This window comes from Choristoneura fumiferana, chromosome 3 (assembly GCF_025370935.1).
Source record: "Choristoneura fumiferana chromosome 3, NRCan_CFum_1, whole genome shotgun sequence".
Lineage (NCBI taxonomy): Eukaryota > Metazoa > Arthropoda > Insecta > Lepidoptera > Tortricidae > Choristoneura > Choristoneura fumiferana.
The window spans coordinates 16,895,114-16,923,059 of NC_133474.1; the positions used below are offsets into that span (position 1 = coordinate 16,895,114).

The 27,946-nt window shown below is 38.3% G+C and overlaps 2 protein-coding genes, 1 long non-coding RNA gene and 1 pseudogene across 3 annotated transcripts in view; 2 read left to right on the forward strand and 2 right to left on the reverse strand.

Annotated features, from left to right (window-relative positions):
* Positions 1-1,009: 1,009 nt before the first annotated feature.
* Positions 1,010-2,733, reverse strand: LOC141426803 (uncharacterized). The gene is made up of 2 exons (XR_012451259.1): positions 2,520-2,733; positions 1,010-2,179 (listed from the first exon to the last, which is right to left on the reverse strand). It is a non-coding gene; the product is annotated as an uncharacterized lncRNA (long non-coding RNA).
* A 169-nt stretch (positions 2,734-2,902) lies between these two features.
* The window catches only part of LOC141426800 (alpha-tocopherol transfer protein-like), a 321,849-nt gene continuing 296,805 nt past the window's right edge, over positions 2,903-27,946 (forward strand). Inside the window, exon 1 of the mRNA XM_074085982.1 lies at positions 2,903-2,909. The gene's annotated coding sequence lies outside the window, so the exon portion shown is untranslated. The remainder of the gene's footprint in view (positions 2,910-27,946) is intronic.
* On the forward strand, positions 13,237-14,668 carry LOC141426113 (uncharacterized; the record flags this gene model as incomplete). The annotated part of the gene is made up of 2 exons (XM_074084975.1): positions 13,237-13,402; positions 13,749-14,668. Coding segments are annotated over exons 1-2 (1,050 nt in total), but the record flags the coding sequence as incomplete, so codon positions are not given.
* On the reverse strand, positions 24,523-26,980 carry LOC141426251 (uncharacterized; annotated as a pseudogene).

A 27,946-nucleotide genomic window follows, 5' to 3' on the forward strand; every position in this document is an offset into this window, starting at 1 on the left:
ATTAGGCCTGATGGGAGATTGGATCGCACGAGCCGGCTTAACTAAACTTCATTAGTCAAGTTTGGATAACAGTGCGACGTCAGATTATGTCGTTAGTATTGCGATGGGTATCATAAAAGGGAAATACGTACAAAATTACATATATGGCTTATTTTGAAATTGGCGGGCTGTAACGAAGTCTCCGACACTGAAACACGTCACGGTGGCCATATTCACAACTCTGTGAGACGCTGACCCCAACTGGTTCAATCGAGCCGGAGTAAAGAGTTTGGACATGATTCATGCCCACAAAAGTTTTAAATATACACTGTTTTCATCTGTTTTTTGGTGAATTATGTGGTAATTGTAATTATTTTTATTAAAATTAATGAACTATGATATGATCTAACGTTAATACGTTTATCAGCTGTTTTAGAAAGAAATGTTTTTTTTTGTTTATATTTGGACAAAACGACATACCCTTTTTTTTTTTTATTCGACTGGATGGCAAACGAGCAAGTGGGTCTCCTGATGGTAAGAGATCACCACCGCCCATAGACAACTGCAACACCTGGGTATTGCAGATGCGTTGCCAACCTAGAGGCCAAAGAAGGAATACCTCAAGTGCCAGTTATTTCACCGGCTGTCTTACTCTCCACGCCGAAACACAACAGTGCAAGCACTGCTGCTTCACGGCAGGATTAGCGAGCAAGATGGTGGTAGCAATCCGGGCGGACCTTGCACAAGGTCCTACCACCTGCAAACCTACCTACACACTGGACAAAATGACATGGTGGATGATGTTTTGTTCATAGACTTGCTGTTATTCAAAGTCTATCATTTATCTCGGTGGGTTGTCGCGGAACTGCGATAGAAACTAAAATTGTCTGCCTCGGAGCCAAGTTATTGGAAGAAGTATCAAATCCTGACACTGTAAAGCGTGCATAAATATCTGATACGATTATATTTCTTGATTTCTATTCCTAGGGCCGGTAGGACGTTTAAGATATGTTTTCAGACTCCGGTGTGGTTAATATTAATTATTTTTATTAATTTATTCTCAAAAAAGGTACATAGTTTTAGTTACACCACTAATTTCGTCAATCTATGACGTTTATTGGCGAATACTGCGCTCACTTTTATTTAGAACAATTGTATCCTGCTTAAATTAAAAACTAAACTACTTAATGTTATGCCTACGGCCCAAGACCGAGCAGTGCAGTCAAGTTAGCACCCCATTGCAATGCAGGTGACTGTACGTGCGCGCCTGACAACATATCGAGGGCAATCATCAATCGGCAGCTACGAGTAAATCATCATAAACCTCTGAGTTCATCTCCGATACATTAAATTCTGACTGCCTGCCGAAACGGGACTGAATGCTGTACGTTAATGATGAATGGGTGAGCTAAGCCGACGTAGCAATTTCCTGTCCGGTAATTTCCTGTGTGTACTAAATATTCGGTGTAGTGAGTAGTGAGGTAAACATAGTTATGGATCAAGAGCCGGCGCGGTCAGACCTTCGTTATCTTAGTATTCATAGTACAAGCTTTGCTTAGTTTGGGACTAGGTGAATTGGTGGCAAGTGTCCCATGATATTTATTTATTTATCTTATAAAAGCTGATTTTTTTCTACATGTATATGTTCCTAACACAGGTAAGAACGATCCCCAACTACGAAATTTAAGTAGGTGTTGCTTTGGCAGGTAACAGGCAAGGCAGGTAGCAAAGGTGTATAAAATTACACCTCAAAGTATAAAACTCAATTTTATATATATTATTCGGAATGATATTTACCTACTTCGCTTTGTTTGACCTTCACTTTTTCTACACGAAATGACTGTAGGTACACTCGCGTACTTATTTGGTAATTTAATATCGTTTGATCTCACTATCTGAGTATTTTAAATCCCTGTTTACATTCACAAGAAATATCATGCAAGCATATAGGTACACTGGCCGCTCTATCACTTACAACTCGTGGGCAACGCTAATGTAAAAACAGGGCTTAAATATTACTCATAGTTATCGAAAAGGTTGACAGGCATGCGTACTATGGCCACCGCACAGCAAAGCAAATTGTCGCCTTGCTCCATACATTGTTCGCTCTTGTCATCCAAAATCTTATCCCAGGGACATACTCTACTTGGCAAACACACTCCACTGCCCCCTAAACAATGTGTGAACAGTCCGCTGGCTTCTGAAAAAAATAAATTATTTGGATATAAGTTTGTTTGTTACTGACCGTGATTAAACCCTAACTCACCAGATGTAAAGGTGTATCTCACTGGTTCAGTAACTTGAAGAGCCCAAGATTTTATTTATCCGGAAATACAATAAGTATATATCTTCTTATGATCTGAGTTTGCTTAAATTTTTAGTTCTGTAGTTTTTTTAACCTACTTTATGTGAAAATTCAGACTCAAATGTGACAAATCACAAATACCTAATTAAAATAATAATATGAGACCACGGCTTTCGGTCTGAAAAAAGCAGTGATAATTGCTGCTTAAGGCTACATTAGGTAAAATCAAACTTACTGTTTACTTCCTCGTTGAAATTTTCGTAATAATAATCCGAATACGTATTTCCGTGACATACGCTTAAACTTAGTACAAGTGAAGCGTAAACTATATAAATAAATACGTAAAAGAACATAGGTTACGTAAACTACCATGCTCCACACCGTGCAGGGAAATATAGCAAGGCAATATAAATCAATTAGTACATCAATCAAACGAAAGAACAAGCCGTGTAATTACTTTCCCGCAGTGAAATAACCAATTAGTGGAAAACCTTTCCAATTATAATTCTTATATCGAGGCGTTACAGTTGGATTCATCGTCACGCTTTTGGTTGTATGCAGACGGCGAGAGAAAAGAACTAAATGGATTGAAATTTAAAGTAACGAAATGCATGAATTTGGCAAGGTTGTAGCATCAAGCATACCTATAATCGCAAACCATATCCAATCCATATCCACAACCTTGCTATTTTACGTATTGGAAATAGGTTTACAGTTCACAAAATCGTTACATATAGATAGGTACATATATATCATCATCCCAGCCTATATACGTCCCACTGCTGGGCACAGGCCTCCTCTCAGAACAAGAGGGCTTGGGCCATAGTTCCCACGCGGGCCCAGTGCGGATTGGGAACTTCACACGCACCATTGAATTGCTTCGCAGGTTAGTGCAGGTTTCCTCACGATGTTTTCCTTCACCGCAAAGCTCGTGGTAAATTTCAAATGTAATTCCGCACATGAATTTCGAAAAACTCAGAGGTGCGAGCCGGGGTTTGAACCCACGACCTTCTGTTTGAGAGGCGATAGGTCAAACCACTAGGCCACCACGGCTTTATTAGGTACATATATATACTCTAATTAAATTTTTAACTAATTGTGACCGTTTGTAAGTTCTCTTTCTTTTCTTTGTTTGCTTGTAGCTCATTTATGAGTGTACGGTTGCATAGATTTTAACGAAACATAAATATTGCAGTAAGGAGTATTTTTATATTTTGTTTTTTTATGTTACTTGAATAAATGACTGTTTTTGTAGATAAAAAATGCATATATAGATAGAACATTATCTAGGAGCGGCCTAGGATATTTTTATTCCAGAAAATATAACATTTTCAACGGGTAATAACTATATCATTCCGTCGACCACTCATCGTTTTCCCTACCAAATTAACGTTACGTAATTCATAAATCAATTTTATTTTATTATCGGTAGTCAAATTCGATAATGAAATGGTTAATTATTAATCGTTGCAGGGAAATAATACCAACTACGATCCAATTAAAAGTGGAAATAGCTATTCAATTAAATTGGACGTGGTGTAGATGTAGGTAGTGAAATGAATGAAGTCTTTTGTCTTCATGGGTTTGGGTTATCTTGTTCCGTAATAGTATACAATAACAATGACTGTATCCATACTAATATTATAAATGCGAAAGTGTGTTTGTATGTTTGTATGTTTGTCCGTCTTTCACGCCGTAACGGAGCGACGGATCGACGTAATTTTTGGCATAGAGATAGTTTATAGGCTCCTTTTTATCCCGGAAAATGCACAGTTCCCGAGGGAACAGCGCGCGATAACCGAATACCAAACGGGCGGAGCCGCGGCCAAAAGCTAGTATTATAATAATTGTGTGTAGTTAATAGACTTACCTACTGCATTTTTATAGCGCACAATTTATATAATACAAATATCCAAAACATAAGTCTATTAACTACACACAATGATAATAATATTACAATCAAAGTATACTACTGGTTAAATGTCTCACTAAACCCATTTAAAATACTCTTTCTTGGTGAAGCAATTTTGAAACATTTATTATCTTTTAGGGCTCTGTACTATGGAAGGTGACCCTTATAAAAGCACTCCGTTGTCCGTCTGTCTATCAAGACCCGTTATCTACGGAACGCGTGGAAGTGTCAAGTTGAATTTAATTGTAAAGTAGAGTGATTGTATGGTCGGCCAAGAAAGTGCTTTACCAGTTTTAATGACAGTTCCTACTTCAGAAATAAAACAATAAGGCTGATTGTCATATTGACTTGTGAGTGAAAATAGGCTTTGACGTTTTAAGCGCTACAAATGACATTAAACTTTAGGGTGGTAAACCAATTTCTTGGTCGACTGTACTATATACATATGTAGATTTACATATTTTATCACATAATTCACTTCGATCTGTAAAAAAATGCTTGGTCAATGAGTGACCAATCAATCATCCTCTGTTTTAGGGTAGAATTTTATTTTCGAAATTTTAAAGGGACCACCCTAGGAGTACATGCTTTTCATTAAAAAAAAGAATTATCAAAATCGGATTACTCTGTAAAAAGTGGTCATACAAAAAAAAAACATACGCGTCGACTTGATAATGAAATAATTTAATTTTTCATAGAACTGCTTTTAAATTTGTTCGGAACCCTCAGTGGCCGAGTCCAACTGGCACTTAGTTGTTTTTTTTTCTTATTTAACGTAAAAGGGAAATTGTCTGATAAATGTTTATTTAATGGGGTGTCTATCAGCGTCATGTTTGTTTGGAACATTACCATAATTGCTTTGGCATTGCGTTTTAAAATAAATGTTAGGGCAGGCCGCGCAAACAGGCAGCGGAAAACATTCGCTGGAATTAAATGGTAATGTTCGTAAATCCTCTCAAAACAATTTGGAGATGTTTCCGATTCCGCTCCGATACTATTACGGCACGGCGACGACTAATTAATTTCAGACAAATGGTCCCAGGTGCTTTAGTTTAGCTCCGTGCGTTCATATTCCATACACCATAGGCATAACTAATTATTGATCAGCTATTGCACCTTAAAGAACATTTAGATACAAATTTTTAATCCACAACGTGCTAACTAATTAGTTACTGGATTTTCAAAGCTGTTAAACATATATTTTTGACTAAAAAATGCAGCGTAACACATTTACTGCACATTATTCTATTTAGTACTACCTACTCGTAGTTTACAATAATGAATGCGACGATAGTTAACGAGGTGCACTAAATAAAGCTAGACATAACGATCCCAATTTATTTGTATTTGGCTAAAGCCCTCGCCCTCGCAAATATATTGCCACTCCAGCGTCTCTCGCGTCGAGTGTTGTCCTGAAATCGAGCTTCCTTCAGTCGCCGACAAAGGAGAAGCCAAAAACGAGAGGCCTTTATTAAATTCAGACTTAGATTCGGAATAAGTGGATACCTCGTGGTACACTCAAATATATTCTGTATTGAAGAACACTTTATTATATCCATTAGGTACGTACTTAACCACAAAACTCAACATGGCTTCAGGTAATATTAACGTGACCAGACGTCCCGTTTTCAACTGGACTGTCCCTTTTTTTGATTACGAGTCCCGGTGTCCCCAAAATGAAAACCGGGACGCGAAATTGTCCCGTTTTCAATAATTGCGCGAAAATTCAGTTCTAAAGGCGATGTTGATAACTAAGGTGAGCATAAAAAACGTGCCAAGTTCAGTGTTCATTCTTTACTTAAAAGCATCACCAGCTGTGTTAAAGCAAATTTGTTCCTCTGATAAATGTAACTAAACATTTTGAATATTTTTTTTTCATTTGTAATATAATAACAGTTAACCTTTTCTAAATAAATGTCTTTTAAAAGTGTTTTTTTTTTCATTGACTACCTGTTAATTGACCTAAATAAACTAATGTCCCGTTCTGAATCAAAAAATAAATGGTCACGTTAGGTAATATCCAACGTAAAGCAAAATTCTGGCATAAATGGACTCGAAATTCACATCGGCTATAAAAAAATAATTAACAACTTCCATATTTTAAAACATCAATTAATACTCAATTTTCGTTACGTTATTGGAGCATAAAGTTAAGTAATAAGGCAAGGCTTCTTTGTTGCCAGCTTTACTTTTAAAAAGAAAAATTGATCAAATTAGCGAAGATCACAAAGGCCAATTATTTCACAAAACAACTTTTGGGTGGGTCTGCCGGGAAGGGATAAGTGCGGTCTTCTACGTAAGGTTCCGTAATACACACTCGCCAAGTTCTGCCCGACTCGACAAAGTTGCGGCTTTTATAACTTGGATATTAAATTGTTATTTAACACGAAGTTCGTGAATTTATTTAGTATGGTCCCGTTCGAAGTATTATAAAAAAAACATCTGCTAAGTTTCAGTGCACAATGTAAGTTTGAAACATTGTTATATTCTTACTCGTACCGTAAGCTTGATAGGAATTTGCTCGTGTACCTACTTATTCCTTAATAGTTGCTTATTTTAGACAGAAATCTGATAAAATTATGCGCCATGTCGAAGAGGCAGATGTTTATAAAAGTGCTTGAGCAGAGAGGTCGGAGAGCAGGCAACGAGCAGGGTGCAACGAGGCGTTATCCTAGATTTGCAGCGCGCACGCCGCGTGCGCCGAGCCGTGGCGAACGACGCTCACTACACTGAAAAACATAACCCCTCTTCGAGCAGTCGGGTAAAAAAATGCAACGAGACGCCACAATAATTAATTTGAAATTAACTAATTTTTGATATGGTTTGTTCAGATAAGATAAAAAATATTAAAATTCAATAAAATCAAAATACCTACAAGTAAATTTCAAAATGAATGTATACCACACATCTTAGGTACCTACGCTGAGATATTTCTCACCCTGTAATCATGAGTGATCGTAGGTATTTGTACTAGTTACACAAATTGTAGGATCATACCAGCTGTAAGAATAGTAGTAGTAGGTAGGTAAGACGTAGGTAGAGACCACAGTACGAGTAAGTATAGAGTGGAAAGTTAGGAATGATTTGATTTGCATTTGCATCAGTCTTACTTAATTATTCTTTCTTTGTCCAAATGCCACCTTGAAAATACAAACTTCAAGGAGCTCAAGCTAATTTCAATTAAACCAATGAATTCTCGTATCATAATTAAATTCGGCGCCGTGCCTCGAAAATAATAAAACTCATCAAATAAAAAGGTTGCAATTTAGAGTAAGATATTCAATCCGCACAACTTTGAAACGAGTTAGATACGAAAGTTGAATCGGGAGCAAACGCTTCCATTCCACTCCAATAAATAGTCCCTTTAACTGCTTTACAAAATGGACTTTAAATATATTTCAAGGATTTTATGTCGTAAATAATTCAGATAATTTTTTGACGAAGTTCATTTGTTATTTTCGAAATATAAATTTAATCGAAAAAAATAACAGCAACGGCGTTTTAGATGTCGGCGGCCGATCGTAAAATCCGCCAAATCACGAAATTCCTAGGCATATCGTGAAATGTCGCTATTTCATGAATTGACTAAGGACATCCGCCATATCGTTAAAAACTCACTGTTTAACGATTTGCCTAATGACGTTTAGGCAGATCATGAAATTCCTAGGCATATCATGAAACGCCGCCATATTCTGGCACTTCGCCGGCCGCTCGGCTCGTGCGTTGTGTTCACAATGGTTTTGTATCGTTTGCCCGAATTTCATACGCCCGAATGTATCGTTTTCTAGAATTTTCATTTGCCATAAAGTAATTTATTTCTGAAATAGTAATTTCTTCAGAGTTGATATTAAACTTACCTAACGTACTGCATTCTATATCATGACATTAAAAAAAACTAAAAACAGCACGGTTTTATATATTTTATGGCAAACGTTGATATGGCAAGTGAAATTCGGGCAAATTATATTCGGGCAAGTAAAGGTAAACGGTTCACAATTCATACTAACCACTCCTCGCTTCGCTCGTCGTACCTACATTTTTCCTCTTTTCGCCACATCACGATGTGCCCGGTATAGAGCAGGAAAATCGACGAATGCGTTGCTCAAATCGATCTGCCGTATTGTTTCTCAAGCACATCGTGATTAGCCTGGCCAACTTTTAGGCATATCATGAAATGGCGCCATTTCACGATATGCCTAGGAATTTCGTGATCTGGCGGATCTTACGATCGGCCGCCGACATAGACATCTGCATAAGACAACAGGAACTTAACAGATTGGTGAAACAAATGATTTTAAGTACTTACATTGTATTTAAAAAACAATTCACCATTACATTAGGTATTGTTACCGCACTAAGTAGTTTTAAAGAAATCGGACCATGAAAGCTGAAATTTTGCATAGAAGGACTCCTTTTATATCGTAGACAAGGAATAAGGACGGCTTTTGCGAAATACCCACGGAATAGGAATTTCTAAGAACGGATTTACATTACGGATTGTAGCTTACGCTAGGTATATAGTTTTATTACATCAAAACAGTACCATGATGAACTTATGAAATTTCATTAAAGCTCATTAAGGATTTTTTATATTCAGCACGCGTTCGGTCTATAGAAATAAAATCAAGCGTGAACTTTGCATTCAGGAGGGTTCCGAATTTACATTTTACGTACTCCTTATTTTAAGTCCGCGGGAAATAATGCAAATCGCCGCTTAAGGAGTGGCAGGGGAGGGAGCATTGGAAATCGTAGCTTTACACATATTACAATAAAATCCGCCATTTTACACGCCGACTGCGGAATGGTTCAAAGAAAATAGCCTGGAAAGGTCCAAGATGCTTTTATCGGTTATTTCAGGATTGGTTTATTTCTAAAAGAACAGCGAATGGAATAATCCAGCGAAAAAGTTAAGGTGAGTATCTGCAATACATATGGTAGCTAAGCCGCTGGAGTCAGGCCGTCTACTCTCAAATTCAGCCTGTGAGGCTGAAGGGCCACCAGCTGGCCTGAAATATTCAGTTCGGTCGGTAGGCATGTTTTATTTAAAGCCCTGCGCACTGCGCCCCCACTCAAATATTAACTAACGACCACCGGGACGAGGCGTTACCTTCACTGCCACTATTACTCCCATAGTGCATCTTAAGACGCGACTTACTAACTCGTGCCGCAAAATACACGCGTCATATTTCTAAGAGCGCAAAAGGGTGTTTATTATTCATAGGTTCTTGGATTATATATCCATACAAATCCAAAGTAAATTAAATGTAGATAGTCGCCATCACGAACAGCACAGCTATATATGTAGCCATCTAAACAGATTTGGTTAAAAGAAATGTAACCGCTGGATGAAGTTGATGGTGAAAAGAAATAAATAAGTTCAAAGCTATAGGCGTGTCTGGACGTCACCGTATACAACTAAGACTTTATCTATAAAATACTCACACACACACACACACATACACAAACATCACGCCTGTATTCCCAAATTGGGTAGGCCGAGCACACGAAACGTTACCGTTTCGGAGCCACTTTTAGAAATTTTAGATTTAAAGTTTATAAAATACTCTATTTATAAATAACTAGCTTTTACCCGTGACTTTGCTCACGTGTTTGATTAGATCGCGTAATTGAATGGGGGCTACTTGATAGGCGAAATATCACTTGATGGCGTTAGTATCGTAAGGTTTTTTTGACGTTACGGTCTGAAGTCAAAAAAAACCTCACGATAATAACGCCATCTAGTTCGCCTCTCAAGTAGCCCTCATTGAAATCAGATGATAGTTGCGCTCATTCGAATATCCTGAAATGTGGTTGCGGGGAAGCAAAACTTAATGAGGGTCTTCACAGAGGTGTTAGTGATTGGTTAAAAAACTAAATATGAGCCAATCGCAAGCAAACGTCAAGTCAAGTGGACCTCACGATAGGTACTAACGCCATCTAGCGAAATTTCGCCTCTGTGAAAACCCTCATTGAATTCTGCTTACGTCAAGCTAACGTTGAATTTATTTGACACGGTTAAGTTCTTGAAAACATCAAAGTCAAAGTAAATAAAACTAAAATGATCCACTTTAATCTCTCCGCGACTATCCGAGTAGTTGGCTTTTACGAATCCGCTTAAAAAAGATATAAACTGAATGATACACAAAATGACGTATTTTGTGGCTCCCATCTCACTTTTATAGCGCGTGTATAAAACGCCAATGACAGCTTTGTAGCGTCGTAAAACAGAAAACAAATACTTTAACAATATAAAATATAAGTAAATAAGGTCTAGCTTACATTTGTAAATTTTTATAACTTGGTTTAATGAAGTTGATATACAAAACTTATTTAAAGAAAAAAGTTCTGACTGCTTCGACTTACCTACTGAGTTGACAGACTCGTCAACGCTCAACAGAAAGCTGAAATTTAGCGCAGTACAAATCCTTAATAATACCTACTAAATGATCTATCCTTACTTCCTAACTAATATTATAAATGCGAATGTAACTCTGTGTCCATCTGTCTGTTTGCCTACCTCTGCACGCTTAAATAACTGTAGGTACCGATTTAGATGAAATTTACCAAGGAGGTAGGTTCAGAGCCTGAGAACGATATGAGTTCGTTTTTATCCCGGAAAATTGTTTAGTTCCTGCGATATACCGATAAACAAAATTTTCGTAGACATAATCGCCGACAACAGCTAGTTTAATAAGAACAGCTTTTAATTAAAATTCCTGCGGAATAAGAACTTCTGTAACAAGCAAGCAAGTAGGTAAGGTAGGTAGGGATAAAATCTCTAAATAATAACCGCTGTGTTTGTTTAGCCATGAAATTTGGCATGGGTGTTTTAATTTAACGTCAATGAAAACCACTATGTAATTTTAGGGAATTCCAACGAGAACTTAACAAAATCCCGGAATTTCAATTCAACTGCTGTATCTAATGATTTACGCGTGCGAAGCCGCGGGTAAACGCTAGTATCTAAATATAATTTGGGCTCTATGGGCTGTAATGGGCTTAGCAAGAACCTCGCAAGAACAGTGGGGTAGTTTTAAAACGAAAATAACCGACATAGGTGATTGAAGCGGAAGCAATGAGAGCGGCCGACGGCGATGGCGCTCCTAAACTCAATCACGCGCATCATTGGGCACCGGCCTGTGACGCAGCCCCCGAGGTAAGCAGGCTCGATAACTAAATGATCAACATTTACACTAGCCGCTGGAACAGAATCCACCAAAGTATTAAGTACTTACTCAAATAATAATGGCTAATACGTTTCGAACTCGAAAAACGTTCATAGATATTCCAAAGATGAAATATTTAATTTTCTCAAACATGACATGAAATATTGACATTATGTTACAAATAATAGGCCGAGAAGTATCGCGCTGCAGGCGCTGCGGCTCGCCTGCCTGCGCGCGGTCACTATAGCGGCCTGCAAAGAGATTTCATACAAATTTCCAATGCGACGTTTTTGTTTCAACGCGAGCTGCGGCACGGCGCGCGCCCGCCGCCAGCACCACCGCCGGTATCCACCGCGCCAGCAGCCAGACAACACGAGACTGGGCATTACTATCTACCGTTGTACCCTGAGTTTATCTCTCCGATTTCAACAAAATTTGGAAGGTAGACTCAGCCCTTGGATCCGAGCTGGAAAAACAGGGTCTCCAGATGTGTCCCCAAAATATTGTATGGATGTGTCCGTTTTGTTACACATTTTTCTTAATATATTTTTTAACAAAACGGACACATCCATACAATATTTTGGAGACACATCTGGAGAGGAGGGAGAGGTTTTTCCAGCTCGGAATCATGGACTGAGTCTACCTTCCAAATTTTGTTGAAATCGGAGAGATAAACTCAGGGTACAACGGTAGATAGAAATACCAGACTAGCGTCCCGCCAGCTTCTTTTCTTGTTTTTTTATTTTTATTTTATTTCAAGTCTATATTGGAATCCATAATATCTTTTGTCCCAATTTCAAAATCCATAGCAACTTTTGTCATAATGATCTTTTGCCATAATAACATATGCCATAATGTAAATGCCATAATATTTTTGTCCTAATATTGAATATCCTAACGTTTATATGCACTAATTTCAAAATCCATAACAACTTTTGTCATAATGATCTTTTGCCATAATATTTTTTGTCCTAATATTGAGTCGCAATTCTAACCTAACCTACTTTTCTAGCTGCGGTTCGTTTTTGTTGGGGTCGCAGTTCTAAACTAACCTACTTTTCATGCTGCGGTTCGTTTCTGTAGGGGTCGCAGTTCTAACCTAACATACTACTTTTCTGGTACCGGTTCGTCGCTGTTGGTGTATCTGTTCTAACCTAATTTACTTGTCTGGCTCGCAAGTCGCTGTTTACCAACAAGTGCTCTGTTATGGCATTTAACATTATGGATTTTAATATTATTACTAGTAAGTTTTATGTCTTACTATATTAGTACAAAACATATTAGGGATTTAGAGTATAAGGACATGTGATATTATGGCTTATGATTATTATGGCAAAAGTGTTATGGCATTTGAGTTTAGGACAAACTATATTATGGATTACGAACGAGACCCTCATGTGCGATATCATGTTATGTTAGCACTATACAAGCCTAGGCCGGAACGCGGGGTTGCCGGCCTTGCTACGCTCGGCCGTCTATATCTGCTTCGCCGGCAACCCCCCAACTTCCCGGCATCTACTTACATTAATGTACTATTGTTTAAAAACATTCTCTCTTTTATAAATTAACCCTTAATAAGGTAGAGGCGATTTTGCGACCAGATGCATTGATTTGGAAATTCTACCTAATTGTTTTAGTAATAAGTTACAATACAATATTCATTGTAATTTTGGAAATACTACTAGCTTTATTATCCTGTCTTCGTCTTACGAGATTTAATTTAACTGTAGTAGCCCTGCGCTACGTTCGAATCTATTCGCACCTATTCGTTTAGCACCGTAAAAAAGAAAGAGACAGCAATAGTCACCTCTTTTTTACGTTGCTCGGGCCTAACCACCTCATTCCTGTCCGTGCGCGCGCGGCTATCGCACCTGTTAAAATAAAAGCAAAAGTATTTAAGTGAATTCAAGATGCCGAAAAGGAAATCAATTAAGGAGTCTAAAGAAGATCGATGGCGTCGAAAAATGAAGAAATATGAAGAAAAACTAGGAAGGAAGACCGGTAGAATATTATATTCTTCTGATGAAGAAAGTGATCAAGGTGGGTAATGCTTCACGATATTTCTACTTATAAAGATTATTAATAATCATTATTTCACCCAGACCTAACACGAGATGTTAGGCAGAGGAAATTAGCGGCTCCGAGTCAATACGCGATATTGACCTATAGCAAATATTAAGGAGTTAATGCGAGACATTAACCACAAATACATAATTGTACCATATAGTTTCAAATTATGTACATTTGCACAGTTGCAAAGCTATTGCCTGGTTGGCAGCTTAGTTCCTGCCTTGCCCATATGGACAGAATAACTACCCACATTTCCAAAAAAAAAAAAAAAACACTATTACTGGGCATTTAAATAATGCTCACATGCATATTCCAGGCGACCCGCCTCCGTTTCCAACGTTGTCGGTGTCGGAGCCCGAGCTCTGTGAGCCACGGCTAGAGGAAGGCGACGGCCTGCGCACCACTGACGCAGCTCCGCCACCAGGGCCAGCAGCCAGAGCGGCGCCGACAACTGCAGCGCCAGACGCCGCTGCGCCAGACACCGCTGTGCTCGACGCTGCTGCGCCAGACGCCGCAAGTTCAACATTGGTAACAGAAACAGACTTGGTAGGTATTGACCCAGAAATTGACCCTACACTGCTACTTGCGCTGGGCGATTTCGTTCCCGAACCTTCGGAATGGGGCGAAGATATTAATGACAACCTGGCAAAGAGGTGGGAACCGATCTTGAAAGACGGACTCAAAAAAGAGGTTAGAGAAGAAATTCTCAAAAAGTACCTGTTACCTAACAATTGCCAGTTGTCTAAACCGCCTACTCTTAATCCGGAAGTCGCTGCTGTCTTAACAGAATCTTCAAGAAACCGGGATACGCGTATTCTTAAGAAACAGAGTCAAATAGGATGCGCGCTGGCCGTCATCGGTAAAGTAGTATCAGGTATGCTGAAAAAATCAATCGAAGCGCAGGAAGCGCTCCGACTCCTCAGTGACGCATCAAAGCTAATCGCCGATTCGCATCACACTGAAACAGACACTAGGCGTGCCCTTATTACTCCTTTACTAGAGAAAAGCTTTGTTGAGTCTTTTAAAGACCGCAAACGAGATTCCCACTTGTTTGGTGAAAAGCTTGGAGATTTCATCAAATCCTCAAGAGGTATTAAAAAGACCGGACAGTTCATACAGGCAGCTTCAACGTCAAATCAAAATTTAAACGGGAGGGGCCCACCGCCACGCTACCAGCAGCGCGGCTTGAGGACGACCGCGAACCGCGGCGGTGGGACGAGAGCGCTGCAGCACGCCCCGCGCCGCCGCCGCCGCGCCGCCGCTCGCAGGCGCCAGCATCAGCGCCGGCGCGCCAAGCTCCGCCGCAAGCGGCCCCTGCGCGCCGAACGTTTGCGCAGCGAGCTCCCAGACGGTAGACTCTGAGGTACATGCTGGTCGCTTAAAATTTTACCTTGAGGCTTGGAGGTCCATAACTGATGACAGTACTATTATCGATACTATTTTGGGTTACAAAATTCCTTTTATTTGTGAACCACATCAAAATCTAGAAACATATCCTAAATTATCGTTATCAAAAGATGAGAATATTTATATAGAAAAAGAACTCTCTCGTTTGACAAAAATTAAAGCCATTCGTCCTTGTAAGTCCTCTGAAGGTCAGTTCATTTCTAGCATATTTGTTGTACCAAAAAGTAACGGCGAAAAACGTCTAATTTTGAACCTTAAAAATCTTAACAAATTTGTAAAAACTCAACATTTTAAGATGGAGGACATAAGGACAGCGTCTAGATTAGTTACAGCGGACTGCTATATGGTTAATTTAGATTTAAAGGAGGCATATTTCTTAGTACCCATATACGAGGGACACACGAAATATTTAAGATTCTATTTTAAAAACGCTTTATATGAATTTTTGGCCTTACCGTTTGGTCTCTGTTCGGCACCCCATGTTTTCACTAAATTAATGAGACCAGTTTCAGCCCACTTGAGATCACGTGGTTTTAAATCTGTCCAATATTTAGATGACAGTTTACTTATAGGCGATACTTTCCAAGATTGTTTAAACAATCTCAACGAAACACTTAATTGTTTAAAAAAGTTGGGATTTGTCATAAATTATACAAAGAGTTCTTTGGTGCCTCAGAAAGAATGCCAGTTCTTAGGTTTTATTTTAAATTCAAAACAATTAACATTAGAGTTACCGGTTAAGAAAAAAAATGACATATTATCACGTACCAGCACTATGCTCAATGCAAAAGCAATGTCAATACGCAGCTTTGCTCGCTATCTAGGCACTCTTACAGCAGCCTGCCCAGCTGTGAAATATAGCTGGTTATACATTAAGTCCTTAGAGAGAGTCCGATATCTAGAATTGTTAAAGAATAATGACGATTATGATCAAATAATGAATGTTCCAAGTAATATACATGATGATTTATTATGGTGGAAAAGGAACATTTTGATTTCATCAAATCCAATCAAACAGCCTGATTACATCTTAGAAATTTTTACGGATGCTTCGCTGGCTGGATGGGGATCAGCTTGCAATGGAGAAAAAATTGGTGGCTCCTGGAATCAAAAAGAGTCTAATCATCATATAAATTACTTGGAACTTCTTGCAGCCTTTTTTGGTTTGAAATCTTTCGCAAGAGACTATAGAAATAGTGACATATTATTGCGTGTGGACAATACCACGGCGATTGCCTATATAAATAAAATGGGAGGAATTCAGTATCCACATTTGAATGACATGGCAAAACAAATCTGGACATGGTGTGAGAAACGAAACATACATGTGTTCGCTTCCTACATTAAGTCTTGTCATAATACCGATGCTGACAAAGAATCCCGAAACATCGATATTGAATGGGAGTTAAACAATCATTCATTTCGTTCAATTGTTACTAAATTTGGTAGGCCAGATATTGATATCTTTGCCTCAAGGATAAATGCAAAGTGCACCAAATATATTTCCTGGAAGAGAGATCCGTATGCCTTCAATATCGATGCCTTTACCGTAAAATGGAGTAGTTATTTTTTCTACGCGTTTCCCCCATTTTCACTGATTTTGAAGGTCCTACAAAAAATTATTCTAGACCGTGCTACCGGTATTATGGTAGTACCACTATGGCCATCTCAGGCGTGGTTTCCGCTATTTAAATCCTTAAGCATCAGTGAAATCATGATATTGTCACCTGATAAATACTTACTCTCCTCTAATTTCAGAGAAACCCATCCGTTGCACCGACGTCTTTCCCTGGCAGTGAGTGTGTTGTCCGGGAAGCGTTGACTAGGCGACGAGTCCCCCAGTCAGCACTGAACATCATGCTTTCATCTTTGTCACGTAACACAATTTCTCAATATAACTCTAGCTTTAAACAATGGTGGCAATACTGTAATATGAGAGGCATTGACGCGTATGATATTCAGGTCCACGATTTACTTGACTTCTTAGCGCAATGCTTGGAGAAGGGATCCTCATATGGGACCCTCAATAACCACCGTTCGGCTTTGGCACTTATTTCTCGAAATAACTTGTCTCAAGACGACCGGATAAAAAGGTTTTTTAAGGCGTCTTCAAACTAAAACCGTCTTTTCCCAGGTATAACTCTACTTGGGAGCCTAGTATAGTTCTGGATTATCTAAGTAAACTATATCCAAATGAAAATTTACCTTTAGATGTCATCACTAAAAAATTAGTAATGCTATTAGCTTTAGCTTCGGGGCAACGGTGTCAAACGTTATCTCTTATCCGAATACCTAATATAAATATAAACAATGATCGAATAATCATTTCTATAACTGATTTAGTGAAGACCTCTGGTATAGGTAAATGCCAACCAATTTTAGACTTGCCTTTTTTTTTCTCAACGCAGCTGTGTGTGTCCAGCAGAAACTTTAATTTCATACATGCATAAAACTTCCTCTATCAGACCTCATGATGAAAATAGGCTGATATTAACAACTAAAAACCCAATTCATGCAGCTTCATCTCAAACTATAGGTCGTTGGCTGAAGCAGACACTGGCTTCTAGTGGCATCGACACTGGCGTGTTCAGCGGCCACAGCACTCGGCACGCCGCCACCTCCGCAGCGAGGAGAGCTGGCGTCAGTGTCGATACCATTAGAAGGTCAGCGGGCTGGTCAGCTCAATCGCTGACTTTTGCTAATTTCTATAATCGACCAATAACTGATCAAAATCCTAATTTTGTAAATGCCTTATTTGATGTATAATTAAAAGAATTATACGATAAAGAATTATAAGTACTAATAAATCGCCTAAGTCTGAATATAAACCTCTTGAGACTGTAATATGATTACTCTAAGGTTGTTAAAGTATGAATTATATTAAAATACATGTTGTTGATTAATACTTGGTGTATTATTTACTTATTGAATCTTCAACATTGACATCTCTGAACATCTACAGTTAAAAATTAAATCTCGTAAGACGAAGACAGGATAATTTAAAGATCAAACGAACTTACCTGAAGTGAAGTTCGATCTTAATTATCCTGTCTTCGTCGAAGAGATTTAAGATCCCTCCCTCCCAGTAAGAAAGCCCCTCTGAATATGTCAATGTTGAAGATAGTATACTCAGGGTCTCTGAAAAGAATGAGGTGGTTAGGCCCGAGCAACGTAAAAGAGAGGTGACTATTGCTGTCTCTTTCTTTTTTACGGTGCTAAACGAATAGGTGCGAATAGATTCGAACGTAGCGCAGGGCTACTACAGTTAAAAATTAAATCTCTTCGACGAAGACAGGATAATTAAGATCGAACTTCACTTCAGGTAAGTTCGTTTGATCTTTAAAAATCCCTTTGTCAGATATGTTATTCGATAGCTGCTTTTGATTCTGTGGTAGTATGCTCCAATAAATGGGGCCTTATTAAGGGTTAAATAATTACTTATACAAAACTAACTTTTTACAACTAACTAACTAACCTAACTTTAACTTTTTTTTATAACTTGATTTTACAACCTCTAAAGTTCACAGACGTTAATCATGATCAGAATACGAGTACCTACCTACTTTTTCTTTTCTTTTTTTTACTTTTTTTATCAGTAGAATAAAGCGTGCAGTTTTCTCCGACGATTTCGCGGACACTATTACCTACTTAGCTCAAAACCGCAAATATTTTTATCCAAACTACAAAGTTGGTTACCATGCTCATGCAATGATGATAACTCGTTGCAGACTAATGGCGCTCTCGGAGCCCTGTTATTGCATTTCGTGACGCGACGTCAGGTTATCCGTGCTCGGTCACTGATGAACGTAATTGACATTTAGTGCCGTTTCTCGTAGATTTTGCAGAAATGCGCCCCACGGATGTGGAGCCTGATGCTGCCCGTGTTTAGGAGGAAGCTTGCTTGATTTGATTACAGAATAATCTTCAGGTATGTACGAGTATACTGTGGTACTTTTAAATATTTTAAAATGTCATAACCTACGAGCGCCATAATCTACCTAAGTACCTACTAAACTGAATCTGATTTCTTACGACTGAATAAAAGAAAGTGAAATATTAAGAAATTAATTATTGTACTTAAACCTTACTTAAACTATAATAAGTAGGCTTAGTTACTAACCTACCAACTTTTCATCGATTCGATGTAGTGTCAAGTCCTGTCAAGTCTAACATTTTGTGGGTACATAACTACCACTTATATTAATTGGAAATCGTACAAACTACTTACTAAGTACCTCCATTCTTTTTAGAATTCGCAGGATTTCGAGGTTGGTAAGGTCAGTTAGCGAAATTAAGCTGGATAGTTTAAACGTTGTACGAGTATGCATTATTACGATGGTATATGATGCTATAATAATAATACCCGTGCTCTAGAGCGTTAATTAGTGACATTAACGAACAGAACAACTTTTTATATAGTTTTTTTTCGCAGTTTATAAATTATTTATTATTAAAAATAGAACATATACGAGTAGATATGTTTAGTTAAGGTTTATTAGGTAAGTTTTCTTTGTCTTCTTCTTATTATTATTATTATTTTATTTATTTAATCTATATTTAATTAAATTGATTTATTCATAAAAATAAACTTTTTTTATGTACAGTCACCAGGACCAATATCTGACACAACAAGCGTGCATAAATATCAGATACGACTCTATTTCTAGAGCCGGAAGGACGTGTCTGATATTTTTGCACGCTCCGCCGTAGCAGATATTAATGCTAGTGACTGTACTAGGAAAGTAGGTATAGATGAATATTAGGTGATAAAAAATTCACAGTCATCTAGTTTAAGCATTTGTTTGCGATGCCTTCGCTCCTTTGATTATTTATCTATAATTCTAGATAAAAACTCAAAGCTTAGCTCAAATTGTAAAATCGGCACACAGAAGTTCACAAAGCTGAAGTTATAACTTATACGTAACAGTAGGTAAGTATAAGCAAAACGAGTCGTGTCGGCACAAGCGGCTGGCCGTATCGTATTGGCTCAAGTTGTACTCAGAACTTTGCTAAGTAGGGGCTCGCCTAGGTAGGTATCATAAAATTCACAAAGCAGCTCAGAGGTCGCAAACACGGCTTCCTAGCAAAAATAAAATGATTCGCGTCTCAACTTTTGCGTAGCATATGGCGATTAAGTTAGAAGTTGTTGAACAAGTCACACGAATTGCACGTATCAACATAATCAATCACTATTACTAAATAATTAAGTAACGACTTACGAGTAGATAAGAAAAGTTTCGTAAATATCTGAGTAGGTATCATCAGCCAAATATGTGGTCTACCACCCTAAAGTTGATAATCGTTTGCATGTCACAAAACAAGAATGCCAATAGACGTGTCTGTCAACTTGAAAGTTCGACTTTAGCGACATATTCATTTGATAGGAATTTGTTTAGAAATTGATAGACCACTTATTTGGCTGATGGTACCTACCTACCTACCTGTTACCTTATATACTTAATACGACAAGACTTAGTGACTGGAGCTTACGAAGTGCCTAATCTTACTAAGGTTAAGGTTAAATCCTTTGAAAATAGTGTCTTTGAAATCAGAGGAATTCTATAAATGTTCTTTGATAACGGACACTGTGAATGTACGGCAAGACAAAGACGTGCCTGCGTCAATAATAATTTAGGAGTCTTGCTCGAGGCTCGAAGCCCCCGTTGCAGATGTAAATGAAATGTACATAGACCACCACGGTATCCGTGCCTCTCATCGGGCACGTACATCTATCTACCTTAAAATTTATTGTTACAGCAAATGACTGCGAGCGAAGGCACGGCACGTCGACAATAATTTAATTTTAAAATATCGCTCGCTCAACCAAAGCTGAACGGGGAATATTTCTTGTTTCGCTGTATCGGCTACGTTGCGCGACGGAAATTGGCAATAATTGACAGGTTTTTAGTGTTCCGTACCTCAAAAGGAAAAAACGGAACCATTATAGGATCATTCGTATGTCTGTCTGCAAGTCACACACAGCCAATGTGTTCCGAAACTACTGAACCAATTGAGTTAAAATTTGGTAGTAAAGTTGGTACTTAACCAAAATACAGACGAATTTTTCATCACAACATGCTCGTCATGACGACGGGTGTCGTTGAGTTTCTTGCCGGATTCTTCCCAACAGAGGTTTTTCCGAAATAAATTAAATAAAGCCCTAAATAAAGCCTAAATTGAATAAAGGTATTTTGACTTTGACTTTTCCTCCCCAAGGGAGTTATGACTTTAGTTTTAAAAAGTTAATAGGTACGTCATTTCAGACTAAAGAGTGAGAGTTTCAATTCAAGTCAGCCAAACGTTTTATTTACATCCTTAAAACTTAGCTATAACCTAATTTTACACTTTTTTAGTAAATATTTTTTTAGCATGTTGGAATAATCTGGCCGTAAGACCCATTCAAATTCAAAACTAAACAAGGTTCTTAGTATTATCTATGGTAGACCACTCGAAAAAAGTCGGGCTTCTAATAGACTCTCGTTGGTGAGTCCCTTCTTACGCCCCTTAATGCACAATGTACTTTAGCTCGTGCCTCGTGTGTAACAGAAGGAGAGAAATTTCCTACATATAAAATTTACCATCAGCCTCTTGGTGAAGAAAACCAACAAACATAGATCGTGAGGAAAGCTAGGCTACACACACTTGAAAAGAAATTCAATAGTGTGTGAAGTTCCCAATCCGCTCTGGGCTCGCGTAACAACTACGGCTCAAGCCTTCTCATTTTGAGAGGAAGACCAGTGCCCACAATAGGGCGTAGATAGGCTGAGTGAATGAAATTGAGACAGTATACGAGTATAACCTGAATTAACCCACAGTACATTTTTTAATCCGGAAAATTGCAGTTCCCGCGTCATTGAGATAAGCAATACTTTGCAAACAATGTTGCGACAGCTAGTAGGTCAAATATTATAAGTATAAGTAGGACAGGTAGTAGTCAAGTATTACTTCTCGCCCAAGCTTCTGCAATTCTTTGCCAGTTATCTACGTGACAGATAACAGTTTGTGCAACAATGCTTTATTTCGAAACCTGAGCGGGTCTCAGGAGTCAGCCAGGGCTCGATTTTGGGTCCGCTGCTGTTCGGCATTATGATCAACGATTTGGCCTCGGTGTCGAAGTGCGCGAAATGCTTGCTCTACGCTGATGACTTGAAGCTGATGTATCGCGTCGAACAGGTTGCGGATTGCGAATCGCTTCAACAAGACATCGACCGATTCTATCGGTGGAGTGTTGATAATGGGCTCTTTTTTAATGTTGGTAAATGCTTCGTCATGTCTTTTAGTCGATCCCGTAGTCCTTTACACAAAAATTATCTGCTTGGGCCGGGCTTCATAACCCGGGTCTATACTGTGAAGGACTTAGGCGTTATTTTTGATCCGAACCTCAACTTCCACGATCGCATAAAAGCTCTAGCGGCTAGAGCTTTAGAAGACTGGGGTTCGTTATTCGGAATGCTCGTGACTTTGATAATCGTAGAGCCATCCGGCTTATTTACACCGCGTTAGTTAGGCTTCAGTGATCTGGAATCCTTATGAATCTACTTACGTCTTACTTCTCGAAAAAATTCAAAAAGGCATTCCTTCGTTTTTTGTATAGGAAAACATATGGGTGTTACCCGTTCCTATATCCTACCAAATTTCTGCTCGGTGTATTGGGCTTCAATTCGCTAGAAGTACCTACGACGTAATTATGTGTTACTTAGGTACTGTGGTCTGTAGGGGCTTGCGAGGTAGCTTGGACTGTTCTGAATTAGTTAATAGAGTGGTGCGCCTGCAAGTGCCCATGCCATCTAGATTTACTCTCCGTCCACGTAACTGGGGCATGCTGGCTGAGCTTGACGCGCGCACAGTTTTCCATAGAAACCCCTATTTCGCGAGCGCTGCCGCTGCACTGTCTGAATGCACTCCTTGCATCTGCATCTGTCTGGGATGTGTTTGCAAGTAGCTGGATAATTGTGTGCCGCGAATGCATGAGATTTTGTGTAGGGATGGACATGCGGGCTTCGTCTGTGGTGTCCTAGGTATATGTACTCGTATCTTTCGGTTACGCTGTATAATCTTCATTTGTTGTTACTTTGTGTGGTTTGTTGCTTTGCAATTCATAGAGCTTGTTTTTAACTGTTATGCTATGAAATTATTCGGAATAAATAAATAAATTACCTACCTCCAATTACTTAGCTAGGTATTAACTTATCATCCCTTGATCCCCGTACGTAAAAGTCAGCAAAGTTAAAGTTGTGTCAAATGGCAGAGACAAAAGCAAACTTTGCAGACGAGGGGGTGATTAATCACTCAGCAGCGTATATGTTTCTTACAGTCGCTAAGATTTATTACATACAGGGTAAGCCCGAAGGGTTCAGACATGGTTCAGGCGACATAGGTGACCTTTGACTAGCAATTTTGAGATAAATAAGCAAGTAGGTTTATTTACTATTAAATTCTTACAGCCAACATGCTCTAGACCAGTGTTCTTCAAACTTTTCCAGGACGCGCCCCCTTTGGTTTGAAAAACATGCTCTATAGACTAGACTAAATGACTGTTTCACCACCCATTGATTAATTTTATTTGACGGATAAATGAGATGCCGTCTCCGTCTATTCACTATTCGAACAAAATAAACAGCAGGGCTACTACGAAACTCGAAACTCGAAGTTCGTGTCGTGCGGTCCTTCTGACACTTATACTAATTAATACGAGAGCGAGAGGGACGGTACGATACGAACTTCGAGTTTCGTAGTAGCCCTGCAGAGATGTGCGAGGATGTGTTGCGAGGAATATGCTTTTCTTCAACCAATAGAAACGCTTCATTTAAGTAGACATGAAATATATGGTTATGAAAAAGTACCACATAAAATAATCCCATTTGATAACCAAGTTAGCTAGGAAGAAAAGTGTATTTGTCGTAGAAAACCAAATTTTCTGTGAGGAAAAAAATAATCCCGTTTGATAAACAACTTAGCTAGAAGGAATTATTTTTCCTAGTACAATACCAGTTATCAAACTTGTTTATCTACGAGGAACAAGGGGATTCCCCAATGGGTTGGCGAGTCCTGGATAGACATAAGGGAAATGATATAGAGCCTTGTCACTCTGTGGCGTACATTGAAGGTAGGCAGCGCTAATACTGGTTACCATTTTATTACCCGGAAATCGACCCATTGCAGGCCAATATTGTAACTATGTACAGTCAAGAAAAATGAATCACGTACCCGGGGTGGAACCTTTGTTCTACTAATGTCATGTTGACATCCCATCATCTGCCAAAGAAATCATAGCAAAATTGGTTATGAGAAGGTTCCACCCTGGTATGAGATTCATTTTACTCAACTGTACAACATGCAAGCCAAATGAGGCAAAACACCCCACTAGTTTATGCTTATATTCCAAACTCCAGCAGAAATAAAACTGATTCTTTGTATGTCAAACCACATTGTATATTAATACAAGCTCTTACTGCTATTGGCAACAAATTACAAAATCTTACTTATTGGTGTTGCCTGACCTTATTTTTCTATAATATTTATTATTTGGCTAAATATGTTTGTGATAAAACATGCATAAATGGGTACAAATAAGTCAATTTCCTAATTAAATTCACCCACCATGCCACCAATATGGTGATTAAATTCAGCCATGACTGGTGGATTAATGAAAGGTAAAGTTTCACTGCAAACAAACCAAAAAGTTCAGTCTAGACCTTTTAACTTATAAAATAAAATGACCATCTCTTAGTCAAAATTCATAACATAAATCATCCCTTATAAATAAAAACACAAGTAAAAGCAGTTTGATTTTCATTATTGCTCAGGAATCTTGGTTGATTTTTCAAGCAATTCATTTCTTTCTAGCTAACTCTTCTAATGCACTGGCTATCCTGTAAAGTAAAAATAAATATTTATTAGCCAATATCGAATGCTTTCATATGCAGTAACCTTGACACTATGGGCAGGTAAACACACAGCTGTTTATAACAGCTGGTTTAAAATTAATATCATGTACCATTTATCAACTTGAATACTTAAGACCTTTTAACTTTTCATATGCTTAGAACATATAAAATTGCTGATATTTGAGACAAACATGACTATAATGTAAGTCTTATTCCTTCTGCATTGAAAAGGTGCAAAAACACAGCATTGTTTGTTATGCTAGCATAACCTTAGATAGATATTTTTTTTCATTCTCACCTAGAAAGAACCTCTATTTTTTGGATTTTATAATCTCTCTCCACTTCCAATTTGTCTCTTTCTATCCGAAGAATTTCTTCATCAAATGATGCTGCAATGATAAAATAGTTTTAAAATATATTTCATGTTTCTTATATGGCAAGTGTCCCAAATAGCAATAATAATAGATATACTTATATAGATATTAAAAACCAAGACTTTAGAACAAACATCCATATTTTCAAAAATAATATCTGCACCTTTAGCTCCATAATCAGGTTATCTAACTATACATGTCTATCTGACTATCTGAAATTTGTGTTATATATAGCATTATTATAAGGAGTGAATTACCAAATCGTTTCTTTGAGGCATGTAGTCACCATCACTGTTCTGTGGATCAGAACACTGAGAGGCATCATTGCCAGGCCCTACGCTGGTATCACAAAGAGACTGTTGCTGTTTTAAAGCCCGCTTTTTGGTATTAGACTTCAGGTCTCTCCAAGTCTGCAAAAGTAAGTAAATATTTAAAGTCAAATTATTTATTGTAGGTATGTCACATTATATTTCATATAGGTGGAACTATTTTGTATACATGTGACGCCCTGCAAGGCCATAGCAACATAAGAGGGCCAATTAATTAATTTAGAACTATTTGTAAAAACAATGTAAACCAATTAATCAAATACTTGTAAGTATTACTTACACATATCTATTAATTTAAGGACTCAAGCTGATTATTTTGTTATAATTTTACCTGTTTCCATTTTTCGGTTGACTTGACAGCACCTCCCATTGAGTTGAGCATTGTGGTAAGGTCACGCCATTGTGCCTCAATATCCTCTCTCTCCAGCCCTGAGCTCATCATTCCCTTGGCCACATCAGAGTGTTCTTGCATGTAGTCCATCAGGGCTGATACTTGCGCTGTGGTAGCATGTCGCTTAGTGGTATCCATTTTTACTAGTAATCAAAGATGCGTTGATTGCTGATTCTCAAATAACCTGACTGCAACGTTAAGAGTTATGGCTTGATGAGGTCATTCACTTGTCAGTGTTCAAACTTTAGGTATGTACCTTATTGTCTTCCAACACAACATTAAATAAAATTACGGCTCAGGCTTGTTCTGTCTGTTTCCTAAAATGTCTGCTTCTCAAAATGGCCTTCTTCCACCAAATGTTTTTTTCCTATAATGTCTGCTATTTGTTTCCTATGATGGCTCATTCCTAAAATGTTTTTCTTATTATGTGCCCTTCTAAAAATGGCCTGATTATTTGTGTTCTACAAACCCGTTTCCTAAAATGTCTGCTTCTCTATACCATATAAATGATATAAATTGTATACCTAATGTCATGAATTAATGGGTTTGATTTAATTAAAAGTTTATATTCTTCTTTTTTAGAGCATTAATAATAATAATTAATATTTTGAAGTCAGTTAAAATTGTTACAATTATTTAGGTGTAGCAGATGAAAGTTGTTGGAAATTGATGCTCGGAATACTATTTATATGAGAAGCGGACAAGAAAGCAGTCATATTAGAAAACTGTTAATACTGGAACCAGACATCTTAGGAAACACAAATATGAGAAGCAGACTTTACAGAAAACAGACATAAGAAGCAGACATCACAGGAAACTGACAAATATGAGAAATAGACATTTAAGGAAACAGACAATATAAGAAGTTGACATCACAGGAAACTGACAATGTGGGAAGAAGGCCATTTTGAGAAGCAGACATTTTAGGAAACAGACAGAACGAGCCTGAGCCAAAATTACATCTTTAATGCACTTTTCTGTTTTTCTGTCCCTCAAGTGATTCTTCTTACTTAACTTACTCAAATTACTTCAAGTGACGTTGATCGAGTCCAGTCCTGTATTGGAAGATTAGGATTTAGGTGTATTCATCTGGTAATGATTATTGCCATTATTGTAATATAACATTGTTTGCGACGCCATACAACCTCTCACCTACCTCCTCTCCAGTGACAAGTACGTTATTGACGACGACGACATTTGTATGTAACTTTTTTACCATGTAAAACCACAGATAAGAAATGTTTGGGGATGCTGCCAGCATGTTCCACCACTCATAAAAAACGCTGTAAATTAATTATTCTACAAAAATTTAGTCAAGTGCGAGTCAAATTCTCACCAGAAGAGTTCCATAATTTGTTTTTAGGCATCCGTTCTGTTCCTTAACCCTTTATAAGGCAGAGACGATTTAGCGACCACATGCATTGATTTTGAAATTCTACCTTATTCTTTTAGTTATAAGTTACAATATTCATTGTAATTATTGAAAATACCACTAGCTTTAAAAACATCCTTTGCTAGGTATGTATTCGATAGCTGCTTTTGATTCTGTGATAGTATGTTCCAATAAATAGGGCCTTATAAAGGGTTAAAGGGAGTCCGTTTTTTTTTAATTATTCGACTGGATAGCAAACGAGCAAGTGGGCCTCCTGATGGTATGAGATCACCACCGCCCATAAACATCTTTAACACCAGGCGTATTGCAGATGCGTTGCCAACCTCTCTAGGTTGGCACCTCTCGAGGCCTAAGATGGGATACCTCAAGTGCCAGTAATTTCACCGGCTGTCTTACTCTCCACGCCGAAACACAACAATGCAAGCACTCGCTGCTTCACGGCAGGATTAGCGAGCCAGATGGTGGTAGCAATCCGGGCGGACCTTGCACAAGGTCCTACCACCTGCAAAATACACCTGCTTTCTCTGAAATAATTATTATTCTAAAGTATTAACCCTTTGAACGCCACGGTCAGCAAAACGCAACAGCAGAAAATCGTGCCGTTTGTTGGCATTTTGTGGCGCCTATAGAACGATTTCAGTTTTTTTTTTTGTCGTCTGTGGCCGACCGTGGCGTCCAATAGGGTAAAGAACTGGCTTGACATTGCGTCAGAGAGCGAGTATTGGAGGTCAAG